This window comes from Hyla sarda, chromosome 3, assembly GCF_029499605.1.
Source record: "Hyla sarda isolate aHylSar1 chromosome 3, aHylSar1.hap1, whole genome shotgun sequence".
Taxonomy (NCBI): Eukaryota; Metazoa; Chordata; class Amphibia; order Anura; family Hylidae; genus Hyla; species Hyla sarda.
In genome coordinates this window covers 136,269,683-136,281,849 of record NC_079191.1, presented here as the reverse complement: position 1 = coordinate 136,281,849, position 12,167 = coordinate 136,269,683, and the positions used below count along the sequence as shown (strand labels likewise).

Sequence of the window (12,167 nt, the reverse complement as noted above, 5' to 3'; positions counted from 1 at the left end):
GGTCCCCAGTGGCAGGACCTCCACGATCTGACATCTTATCCCCTATCCTTTGGATATATTAATCTTGTTGGGTATGTCTGAGTATGTTTAGTAGTGGTCTACAGCACAGTCCTAGTATGGCATGACTTTCACAACCATTGGAGAGGCATAAGTATAGATCGCTTCTATAAAGCACATCTCTGTGATGTTTTCTGTTATTGCTATTAAACAGGGTAGGTATGAATGACATCCATATTCAAACTGTTCAAACTGCTAATTTTTCTACAATAAATCAAACATATGTCTATTATTTGGAGTCGCCTTAACTTCTGCGACTCGGTGTGTACAATCCTATTTATGCATGTAGGCAGCATTGCTCTTTTCACACTGCAGAGCAGAATAATTAAATGGATTTTCTTAAATGATAACCTGCATTGCTTGGTGGTGGCGCGTTCAGAGGAAGGAAGCTCACTACATTCTTATTAACATTCAGCTAAGCAACTAAACTTGAACATTAACAAACCATATGATATTTATAGCTGTCAAAAGGTCAACCCAATAAAATTGAATGGTGAGTTATGAGGCTGAGTTAAGACTATTAGCCATTTAAAGGGGTACTCCTCTGCTAGACATCTTATCTCCTATCCAAAGGATAAGATGTCTGATCACGGGGTGCTGCTGCTGGGGCACCCCGGGATTTCCCACAGCACCCGGCGGCCTAAACATACGCCTGTTTCTGCAGCAGTGGCCATGACATCATGACCACGCCCCTTTGTCATGCCACACCCTTTCCATTCATGTCTATGGGAGGGGGCGTGTCAGCAGACACGCCCCCTCCCATAGACATGCATGGAGGGGGCGTGGCATGACATCATAAGGGGGTTTGACTGTGATGTCAGGATCACAGCCTCTGTCTCAGAGCTGTCTGAACAAAATGTTCAGAACGCTGAAGCAACCAGAGTACCCCTTTAAGGACATTGGTCTGAATGGGAAGTCTGTCACTTAGGTTTCTGTGTTGGAAATCAGCTGTGCATAGAAACATATTTTCCTAGCATATTAATTTGTCCAGATATAAGGCTGAAATATGTATATATTTTAATTTTCCATTTTATTATGCATATTTTTAACAATCCTGAAACGTGCACTTTCCATCCGGGCCACTAGGCCTAAACCTAAGCTGAGATATCCTGTTCTGTACAGATCATTTACCAGTAATGCCTGTCTTCTAAGCACAAACAAGGAGTATAGTGAAAGGTGACACCAGTAAGGAGATAACACTGGGTCCACCACCATTCACAGCATAATAACCCCACTTTCCCTGTAGAATGACCTCCAATGACCTAATTTTTCTTAATTCATCTAAAAGGGACAGGTCATGTCTATTGTTGTTCATGGTCCGTGGGTCCTGCTGTAAAGCATATTTCTAAATGCTGTTAAAACAGCTCAGGCAAGGTGGCTGCCCTCATAATAATATGCAAAGAAATGTAATACACATGTTACAATCAGAAAAAAGAAACAGATTATAAAAAAGAATATGTTTCAGTATCTACCTAAAATCAGAAACACAAATCTAGGTGATACATTCCTTTTAAAGTGAATCTATCAGGATTACTAAGCTATCCTAGGAGTGGACTGTGTATACTAGAATATGGGATGCTGTGTAGTTTTATATGGTGTTTGGTATGGTTATGTAATGAGTATATGTCAATCATCATATGTGGGTGGAGAAAGGCAGGATTTCTCTGTGAGTCCTGTCAGCATTTATACAGCTTTGTACATAAAAATACTCAAATAAATCATGTAACTCTACTTTTTGAACTTCCCCATCTGTCCTGTAATTCTCCAACAAAAGGAAGAAGAATGGGAGACCTGACAAGTCAGCTTTTAGGAAAATATTTACTATACAGTTTTGTTAAATGTTATTCCTGGTGATAACTGAAGTGTAATGCTTATTTATCATTATTCTTTTAGATACCATAGAATCGGGCAAATATATTTTATATCATTTCTCTGTTTCCAATGTAAGTATTTTGTATTTCATAATGAATAAATCATAGCGTGCAGATTCATATGTCCACATGTAGTGGCAAAGAAATGTCAATTTTTTTTTAATTAATCAATATGTAGTCAAAATGTATAGTCTGACATAATATATTAATATGCTTAAAAGACTCAAATCAGTGTAAGCTATTAAATATACCTAACAAATTAGTAAAATCCCCAATGATAGGGCTACATACTGTTTACATAGACCTTCTAAATAAATGTATCTATATGTTTATATTAATATGATGTGTTTTGGTTATATTACAGAACAGACTTATCATGCAAGCAGCAAGATCAGATTATACTGACCCCAATAACCTAGTGTTTGACGAAATTAAAGTCTATGGACTTACCAGGGGAACGACAAGTGTTATAGTAACAATGAATGGTCAGACTATCCAGCCTGCTCTTTCATTTAGATTTGATAACAACAAGGTAGGTTAATATTATCATGCTGCATTTTCTTTTCTAATTTATGTACTTATAATTAGAATATAAATGAATAATGATTAGTAAAAATATGATAATAATATTAATACTAATAATAATAATTATTATTATTATTATTTATAAAATATATACAAATACAATATGTCTATTACAAATAATACATTGTAGGTATCAATACATGTTTTTTGTTATTAAAGAGTCTTGTTTTTACTATTGCAAATGCACCAGAATATTGGCACAATTTGCACCAAAAACTGCCACTCATCATGGCTATGCACCACAAGCTTTATATACCCTTTTGACTGTTTTCCCCCTGTTCCAATAAAGGACGCTTTGTCTCTGCATAAGGGGACATGACCTAAAAGCAGCAAAAATGCACCAACATTTCGGTGCATGATTCTGATTTTAAGTACGCCAACTAAAATTTGGAGTAAAATTAAACCAGACAGTTCACAGATTTAGCAATTAGCCTGAGACACTTTGATAAAACTGGCACATTTGAACTGTTCATCTTAGTTTGCACTGTGGAAAAAATAAGAATGTTTTAGACATTTTTTTTTTTGGTGCCTAAAAGTAGAGCATTATAAGCCAAGATAGAATTAGCATATATATGGACATTTATCAACGGGTTTAGTCAGGTTTTCTTTACTATAATCGTCGCAAAATTGTCGCAACTGCGACTACACAATTTTTCGTGCAACATTTTGACTGGAAAGCGAGAAAAGCAAGTTTTCCTAAAATTTACTATGTAGTAATAATTTTAAAATGGACTACCGGTAGTCAGGTATTTATTAACTGCGACAGTCGCAACTGCGCAAAAAAAAGTCGCAGCAGCGGTAAAAATTTACTAAATTTACTCCAGCTCAAACATGGAGCAGAAAAAGCTACTACCAAAGTAAAAAAGGAAAAATTGCTTATGTGAAAGAAAATTATCAACAGGCTGAAACCAGTTGATAAATAAGTCACACAAAAAAAAAGTAAGGAAAAAATTACTAAAAAAAAGAATACATAAGCAAACATTGATAAATGTCCCTCATAGACTTTAGGACATTTTTGCCCACTTCTTGGCACATGAGGTACATGAGGCAAAAAATTTTGGTGCATATGTAAAATGCACTAAAAACTGGCGCATGTGTACAATGAACAAAATTTGAAAATTAACATGTAATAGAAATGTAGATCTAAGCACAAACTTAGACAATCTTTTTAAAGCTAAGCTAATGCAAAGCAAAACAATTTTAGTAAGTAAGACAGTTTTAGTAAATTCCCCATTCTGTTGATTAATGTTATGAACAAAAAATTAAAAACATAAAATAAGTCTTAACAACATAAAAAAAAAAGAGTTTGAATACTTTTATGGACATTTTGTGTGTCCAAACTAATGATAAACATGCAGGAAATCAAATCTATGTAGGCTGGCAATTTATGGCCACCTACAACCTACAACTGAAGGGCATTTAGAAGGCTACAATCCACCTCAACAACTGACAACTATTTCAATGAAATTGTGTGCTTTATATTAGGTCCTACATATAACTGGACTACAGCTAAGACTTGGACAGAATTTCACTGTGACATGGGATCAGATGGGTTCTGATGAGATTCCTGATGCCGAAAAGTTTGACTGCCACCCTGAATCTAATGCTGATGAAACAAAATGCCATAACCTTGGATGCATCTGGGAGGTAGGTGAAATGTTATATACAAATGAGAATGAAATGTTAAATAAAAGTGAATTGATATATCACAGAGAATAGAAAAACAAGAAGAACAATAATAAGGCACCATGAGGGAAAGTAAGTTAACCCATAGCAACAAATGTTCACTAGCTTAACCATATTTCAGAGGAAATTATGTTAAAAAAGCACTTACATTTTTTTTTCTTCCATATAATTGACACTCACCTTCACTATTTCTATAGTGCCACCTGTTTCATTTTATCTCAGTTGCATACATATGTTTCATTACCCTAGCTGGGTCAAAGTTACAATGAATCAGACCCCCAGAAAATACTTCGGTTTATGTGACTTACGAAGTTATTTGCCTTGGCTCAGCTGACTTCCTTCATTTCTTCCAACTATAGGATGACATCATTCCCCTTCAGATCACTGATGGCAGATTTTAGACCCTTCCCTTTTTAGCTCTATCTGTAGGCTGCTGATATTTCTATGGGATCATGATATATACTGTAGAAGTTGGGTCTACACACTGATTACTGCAGTTAGACTTTTCCTCTGAAAACTTAAAATATCCATAACACACCTTAAAGAAGTTATCTATAATAAGGTGACAATAATACTTACCTGCCTGACAGTAATTGACATACTTACCAAGGATCTGTGCTTGACTATTTCCTGTTTTTATGTCCTACGTCCAACTACAATCCCCTGGATCCCTTGTTTCTAGTATGGAGGTGACTTATCTCCCTCCCACACATCAACCACCCCACCGATTGCAGCACAGCTGAGCTCCCTTCCATGTATACTATGCTTAAAACTACAATTTCCTTCAGTTTTGTGGAGAATGATCTTCCTCCCACCCAGCGGTCGCTCCACCCATTGAAGCACAGACAGATGCCCTTTCAACACCAGCCTAGTGATGTAATTTCTTGGGTCGCACTGCAAACTGGGAAAGGCCTTTGATAACACTCATTTTGTATACTGCTAAACATGAACATTGGGGCAAAGATCATGTTAGAATTGCAAAGCCAGCCATCAAACACATGTACAGACATTATATTGTGAACTACACTAACTTTGCAGCCCCTGTAAAAAAAAAAAATAATAATCTGGAAAGCCTTTCTAGGGTTCAAAAAATGTAAAATAAATAGCAAAGTAGGTTCTTAACTCCTTAGGGACTTAGGGCGTACCTGTACGCCCTGAGTCCACTCCCATTCTACAACGCCTGACATGAGCAGTCAAGTGGCAGAATCATTGATCAATGGTTCCCTATGAGAAACCCATGATCAATGTGAAAGATCAGTGTGTGCGGCCCCCTAAGCGAGCTATAATACTGCAAAAAAAAGTGAATAAAGATCCCCTTCCCTTTTTCCATTTAAAAAAAACTGTAAATAAAAATAAACATATGTGGTATCGCCGCATGTGGAAATATCCGAATTATAAAAATAAATAGTTAATTAAACCGCATGATCAATGGCGTATGCGCAAAAAATTAAAAAGTCCAAAATAGTATATTTTGATCACTTTTTATATCATGAAAAAATTAATAAAAAGAGATCAAAAAGTCTGATCAATACAAAAATGATACCGCTAAAAACTTTAGACCACGGCACAAAAAATTAGCCCTCATACCGCCCCATAGGCGGAAAAATAAAAAAGTTATAGGGGTCAGAAAATGACAATTTTAAACGTATACATTTTCCTGCATGTAGTTATGATTTTTTTCAGAAGTACGACAAAATCAAACCTAAATGAGTAGGGCATCATTTTAATCATATGGACCTACAGAATAAACATAAGGGGTCATTGTTACCCAAAAATGTACTGCGTAAAACGGAAGCCCCCAAAAGTTACAAAATGTTTTATCTTCAATTTTGTCGCACAATTATTTTTTTTTCTGTTTCACTGTAGATTTTTGGGTAAAATGACTGATGTTATTACAAAGTAGAATTGGTGGTGCAAAAAATAAGCCATCATATGAATTTTTAGGTGCAACATTTAAAGAGTTATGATTTTTAAAAGGTAAGGAGCAAAAAAAACGAAAGTGCAAAAATGGAAAAACGCTCAGTCCTTAAGGGGTTAAAATAGGAATGAGATGTGCCCATATTTTTAATCAAATATTTGCATATATAAAGACTAAATATAGAGAAGTGGCATCCACTGTTTAAAAAATTGCCTTGATTCAAATGTTGGAATTACTGACTTTTTTTTAAACTGTGGCCCACATTTATCATTGTAGGTGTAAGTAAAGCATTTTTTACACCTTTTTTGTGTGCTGATAAGGTGTAGGAGCACCAAATTTATTAAATGGTCAAAGAGCATTTGATACATTTTGTGCAGGTCACATTTTCTGAAATTTCTGTCTTCACATACACCAAAAAGCTACACCATGTCTGGGCTGGTGTAGTTTTAGAGAATTTTCAGTGGATTTGCACCTTTTTTGCTCCTTTTCACAAAAAGGCGCAGTTGATAAAACCCATCCATATCATGTCTATTGCCAAGATCAGTGGATTGCAACTCAAAATCAGCAGAAATGTGTAAACAAAAAGGCGCAAAAAAAGGCCCAAAAAACCCTGCTTGCTCCCTTTTTTTTACCCCCTTTTAGTCACAAAAAACAGTCTAAAGACAATTATAAATGTGGGCCAGTGTGTCCACTTTTCCATAGACTTATAGGGGTACTCTGACGAAGCGCCTAGGGGCATTTAACGGTCTGTGGTCCAACATCTGAAACTCCCCCCCCCGTATCCATCTGCCGCCTCCCTGCTAGGATTGATCGGAGTCTGTGGTTGTACACGTCCGGTTGACCTGCCTAACATCTATACAGTGAGGGTTCCGCTAATTTATTTTCATGTGTATGTCCTGTATGGTTATATTGTGAACTGACACCAACCCACCTATGAGTCTCAGGAGTTCACCTTCAGCATCTAGCAGACTATACCGTATTTATCGGCGTATAACACGCACTTTTTAGGCCAAATTTTTTTGCCTAAAGTCTATGTGCGTGTTATACGCCGATACACCCCCAGGAAAGACAGGGGGAGAGAGGCCGTCGCTGCCCGCTTCTCTTCCCCTGCCTTTCCTGGGGTCTAGAGCCCTGCTGCCGGCCCTTCTCTCCCCCTAGCTATCGACGCCGCTGCCCGTTCTGTCCCCCTGACTATCGGTGGCGACAGCCAGGGGGAGAGAAGGGGCAGCGGCACCCATTGCCGGCGCCGCTGCCCCGTTGCCTCCCCCCATCCCCGGTGGCATAATTACCTGGGTCGGGTCCGCGCTGCTGCAGGCCTCCGGCATGCATCCCCTGCGTCGTTGCTATGCACGGCACGGCGCACTGACGTCATGCGCCGCGCCGTGCAGTGCATAGCAACGACACAGGGGACGCACGCCGGAGGCCTGCAGCAGCGTGGACCCGACCCAGGTAATTATGCCACCGGGGATGGGGGGAGGCAACGGGGCAGCGGCGCCGGCAATGGGTGCCGCTGCCCCTTCTCTCCCCCTGGCTGTCGGCGCCGGCACCGATGGTCAGGGGGACAGAACGGGGCAGCGGCGCCGATAGCCAGGGGGAGAGAAGGGCCGGCAGCAGGGCTCTAGACCACAGGAAAGGCAGGGGGAGAGAAGCGGGCAGCGACGGCCTCTCTCCCCCTGCCTTTTCTGGGGATATATCGGGGTATACATGCGCACACACGCACCCTCATTTTAACATGGATATTTGGGTAAAAAACTTTTTTTACCCAAATATCCTTGGTAAAATGAGGGTGCGTGTTATAGGCCAATGCGTGGTATACCCCGATAAATACGGTAATTAATCTTCTGGCGTCTGGCATCCAGCATAGTTTCCCTCCTGATGCTAGAACGTATTCCATTTATTTGAATGGGACAGTTCACAATCATCCAGCATCTTCATTTTGATGCTGGATTGTTGGACACGCCACACGGCACCTGAGCCAGCATATATGCAATGGTTTAGCAGGACTCTATATGCTAAACCTATATGTACTGGAAGTGGCCTGCATGTAATCACTGGTTAACTATATCCTGGCCATTGATGGGAACATGCCCTTAGTTATCCTGACATGCAAATAACATAGTATATAACGTTTACAAACATAAATATGATGTATTTAAACAAACACAGATTTGTAAATGCATCCAGGACGTCGTTTAAGGCGCAGAAGAAGCTCCAGGGGAAACATGTCACCCCTAATATTACTTACAGTGCATTTTAGACCCTGGAAACATTGTCACTTCTGTTTAAAATCAACTGCATGAAAACACATTAGCACTAACACATCACATACTATAAATAAACACAGAACTGCAAATAACAGTAGTATCACATAAACAGTTGTGCAAGGAAAATCACACAGTGAAAAGTGTCTAGCATGTCCATTGGTGCCTGAAATGTTTATGCTCAGGGCATGAAGCCCCAAATACTGCACAAGCAATCATTTACTTTTTTCACACATTTCTCCAAGGACAATGCCATGCTTTACATTTCCATTTAACTGTCTCCTGCAGTTGCTTTATATTAATTAAATGTGGAAAGCTTTGTAGTGTTTACGTGTTTTATATCAAGTAAAATCAGCAACAATGAAAATAATAAACGATGTGTATAAAAACTGCTGACATTGCAACATTGCAGTTTGTGTTGATAAAGGCAGTAATGGGTAGTACGGTAGTATAAAACTAAAGCATTATTTATCTGTCACAGTGATCGTCATTAAAAAAAAAAGTTAAAACAATGCCAAAATGAATATTTTGTTACATGCCATATGTCTATATATATATATATATATATATATATATATATATATATATATATATATATATATATATATATATATATGTATTCCAAAATGGTGGTATTCTCAAACTTTTTTTATTTTTCTGTATATTGGGCTGTTTGAGGGGTCATTTTCTGCACCATGACACCATGATATGTAGTTTGTATCTTGTACATATATGACTTTTTGATCACTCCTTTTTTCTTTTTTGTTGGAATGTGATGTGACTAGAATGTTGTTGTTTTTTTGTTTGTTTTTTACGTGTATGCCATTCCTCGTACGGAATCATAAATATTATGTTTTTGGACATTTCCACATGTGGCAGTACCAAATATGTTTTTGTTTTTATTATTTTATATATGGGAAAAGGGGGTATTTTAAATTTTTTTTGGGGGGAAGGGCTAATTTGTTTTAAAGACATATATATATATATATATATATATATATATATATATATTTTTTTTTTTTTTTTTTTTTTTTTTATATTTTTACAATCAATATTCAAATTTCTAACATTGCAGGTACCCATACAGATCAGGGGAGAGAATCTCTGATGGGCAAACAAACTGATTGAACCACTGTATAAATGAGGGAGGACTGAAAATTAGTTACTTAAAGGGGTGCTCCTGTGATTTATTTTAAAATCAACTGGTGCAAAAAGTTAAACAGATTTGTAAATTACTTCTATTACTTCTACATTCCAATACTTATCAGCTGCTGTATAATACAGAGGAAGTTTTATAGTTGTTTTCTGTCTGACCACAGTGCTCTCTGCTGACACCTCTGTCCATGTCAGGAACTGTCCAGGGTAGAATTAAAGGGGTTATCCACCATAAAGTGATTTTAGTACTAACCTGCCAGAACTGGGTATTTCCCATTTGATTTTGCCCTCTGAACTACACATCCCCACAGTTCCATGCTTGAAAGTTTGATCACTTTCCTTCCTCCCACACATCAGCCACCACACCCATTGAAACACATTGTTTTCTACTCAAGGGGAATACAGCTGTTGAAAAATATAAGTAGGACAGGCTCCCTCTGATCGTCTGACTAGTGATGTCAGCTGTTGACACACAGCAACCTGGGAAATCCTGAGACATGAGTAATTTTGTATGCTGTTAAAAATAAATATTGGGGCAATAATTACAGAATAATTGTGACACCACCTTCACACACAGGAACAGATAGTATATTATAAACTACACTAACTTCACAGACCCTGTAGCATAGTCAAATAAAAAAAAATCATGGAATACCCCTTTAGATTTCCATAGCAAACCACTCCTGCTCTGGATAGTTCCTGACATGGACAGAGGTGTCAGCAGAGAGCACTGTGGTCAGACAGTAAAGAACTATACAACTTGCTTTGGAGAATACAGTAGCTGATAAGTATTTAAAGCTTCCGCTTACATGGGCGTAATCAGAGCGCGTTCGTTAGCATGGCAACGCGTCACTAGTCCTCAGCACATGCGCAACGGACACCAACCCCCGAGACTAAGTCCCGACAGAAGGCATCCACCGCGCAGGCGCAGAAGGTCCAGTATACCACACGTATGAACAGATATGGGAAATTAATAGCCTCAATAGAATAACAGAATCCATCACAGAAAACAACACAAAAGAGAAAATAACTGAAATAGAAAAAAGAAAAAAGTGAAAAAGAAATAGTGTATAAAACTAAACCAGTAAAAAATAAAAAAATAAAAAATGATAAATAGCATTCAATAGTCCGAGGGTATCATAAATTCATTAAGAGTGGTGATACCACAGCCTGGCAAAATCCGGGTTCGATATTGGCCCACGTCAAACAGCACTGTTGTGACGAATGGCATACACCATTGGGTTCATGTCCCATCTCACCCAATTACTTGGTTGATGATAAGGACACATCACCTCTATACCTCCCAGTGGACCCTCCAGTCACATTATGCCCAGGTACCCACACACTCAAGGCCCTATAGCAATGGACCAAAATCAGATTAACCCTTCTACGGACTAGTAGCACCCAGCACTTAATAAAATTTTTTTTTTTAAATATATAAAAAAATATATATAAAAAATAAATAAAAAATAAAATAAAAAACACAAAATAAAAGATAGAAAAATAAAAAACAAAACAATATTGATAAACAATAAAATAAAAAATAAAAAAGTGAAAGAAATTAATTAGGATAAAAATAAAAAAGGAAATATTTAGATAAGGTAAAAAGTAAAGCAATACTTTAGGCTCTCCCAAATCACACTGTCCAACACGTAAATTGCTGCCCATGCTTATATTGCGATCACAAATTACTCCATAACATGATTAGATTAAACAATTTATTAAATACAGAAAAAAAGAAAAAAATATTCTTCAATTCTTGAAATAGTCCGGTGAGTTGAGCATATCCTCCCAGCCGCATACTGCAAAAGGAGCAGGAAAAAGATTCATTAATAAATCATTCTAAATATATCAAACAATATGTATACTGAGTATACAGACGCCAATAGACAACAACAGGAAGTTACATCTACATTTTTTTTCCTGGTTACAACAAAAATGTGCTTATACAATATGCTCATGTATGCAACAGTAAACGTGCCCTGTAAATGCTTTGTAAAATATTTTGCTTTTAAAAAGTTTTTTTTGTTTTTTTTAGTTGAAGGGTCTCTTTAACATTAACTATTTCTATTCCAGGAATCCACTCTAGATGGCATTCCATATTGCTATTATCCATCTGATTATGGCTATAATGTTGATGATGTGCTGGAAACAAACAACGGCTTCAATGTAAATATTTCCTGGCCTGCCGGAACACCGCAACGTTACACCAAATCCAAAGCAATCACAAAGCTTTCAGTTGAAGTTACATTTCATAACAATCACCTGCTTCAGTTTAAGGTAATAAATCTGTGTATTCTTGCCAAAATCTGGAAATTGATGATTTGTTCTGCACTCTTCTGCTGGGTAGGTTAACAACATTCAAGGCAGACATTGCAGTTTGTGTTAATAAAAACAATAATGGGTAGTAATAGAAAACTAAAGCATTATTTATATTGCATAGTGATTGCCATTTAATAATGGAAAAACAATTCTAGAACAAATATTTGGTTTCATGCCACACAAAAGAAAAGAGTTATAAAATTAAGTTACCTGTACTACAAAAATTCCACAAATATTAAGCCCTTTAAATGGCCAAGTCAACAAAAAAACAAACACAAATATTATGGCTGTAAAAAGGTAGCATCAGCAGAG

At 37.3% G+C, this 12,167-nt stretch overlaps 1 protein-coding gene across 5 annotated transcripts in view; it reads left to right on the top strand.

Moving 5' to 3' along the window:
• SI (sucrase-isomaltase) overlaps positions 1-12,167 on the top strand; it is a 223,092-nt gene that overhangs the window by 111,738 nt on the left and 99,187 nt on the right. For all 5 annotated transcript variants that reach the window (XM_056565086.1, XM_056565085.1, XM_056565087.1 and 2 more), the window contains 4 exons: positions 1,951-2,000; positions 2,293-2,460; positions 3,999-4,160; positions 11,610-11,813. In XM_056565086.1, coding sequence (XP_056421061.1) covers positions 1,951-2,000; positions 2,293-2,460; positions 3,999-4,160; positions 11,610-11,813 — 584 coding nt within the window. The remainder of the gene's footprint in view (positions 1-1,950; positions 2,001-2,292; positions 2,461-3,998; positions 4,161-11,609; positions 11,814-12,167) is intronic.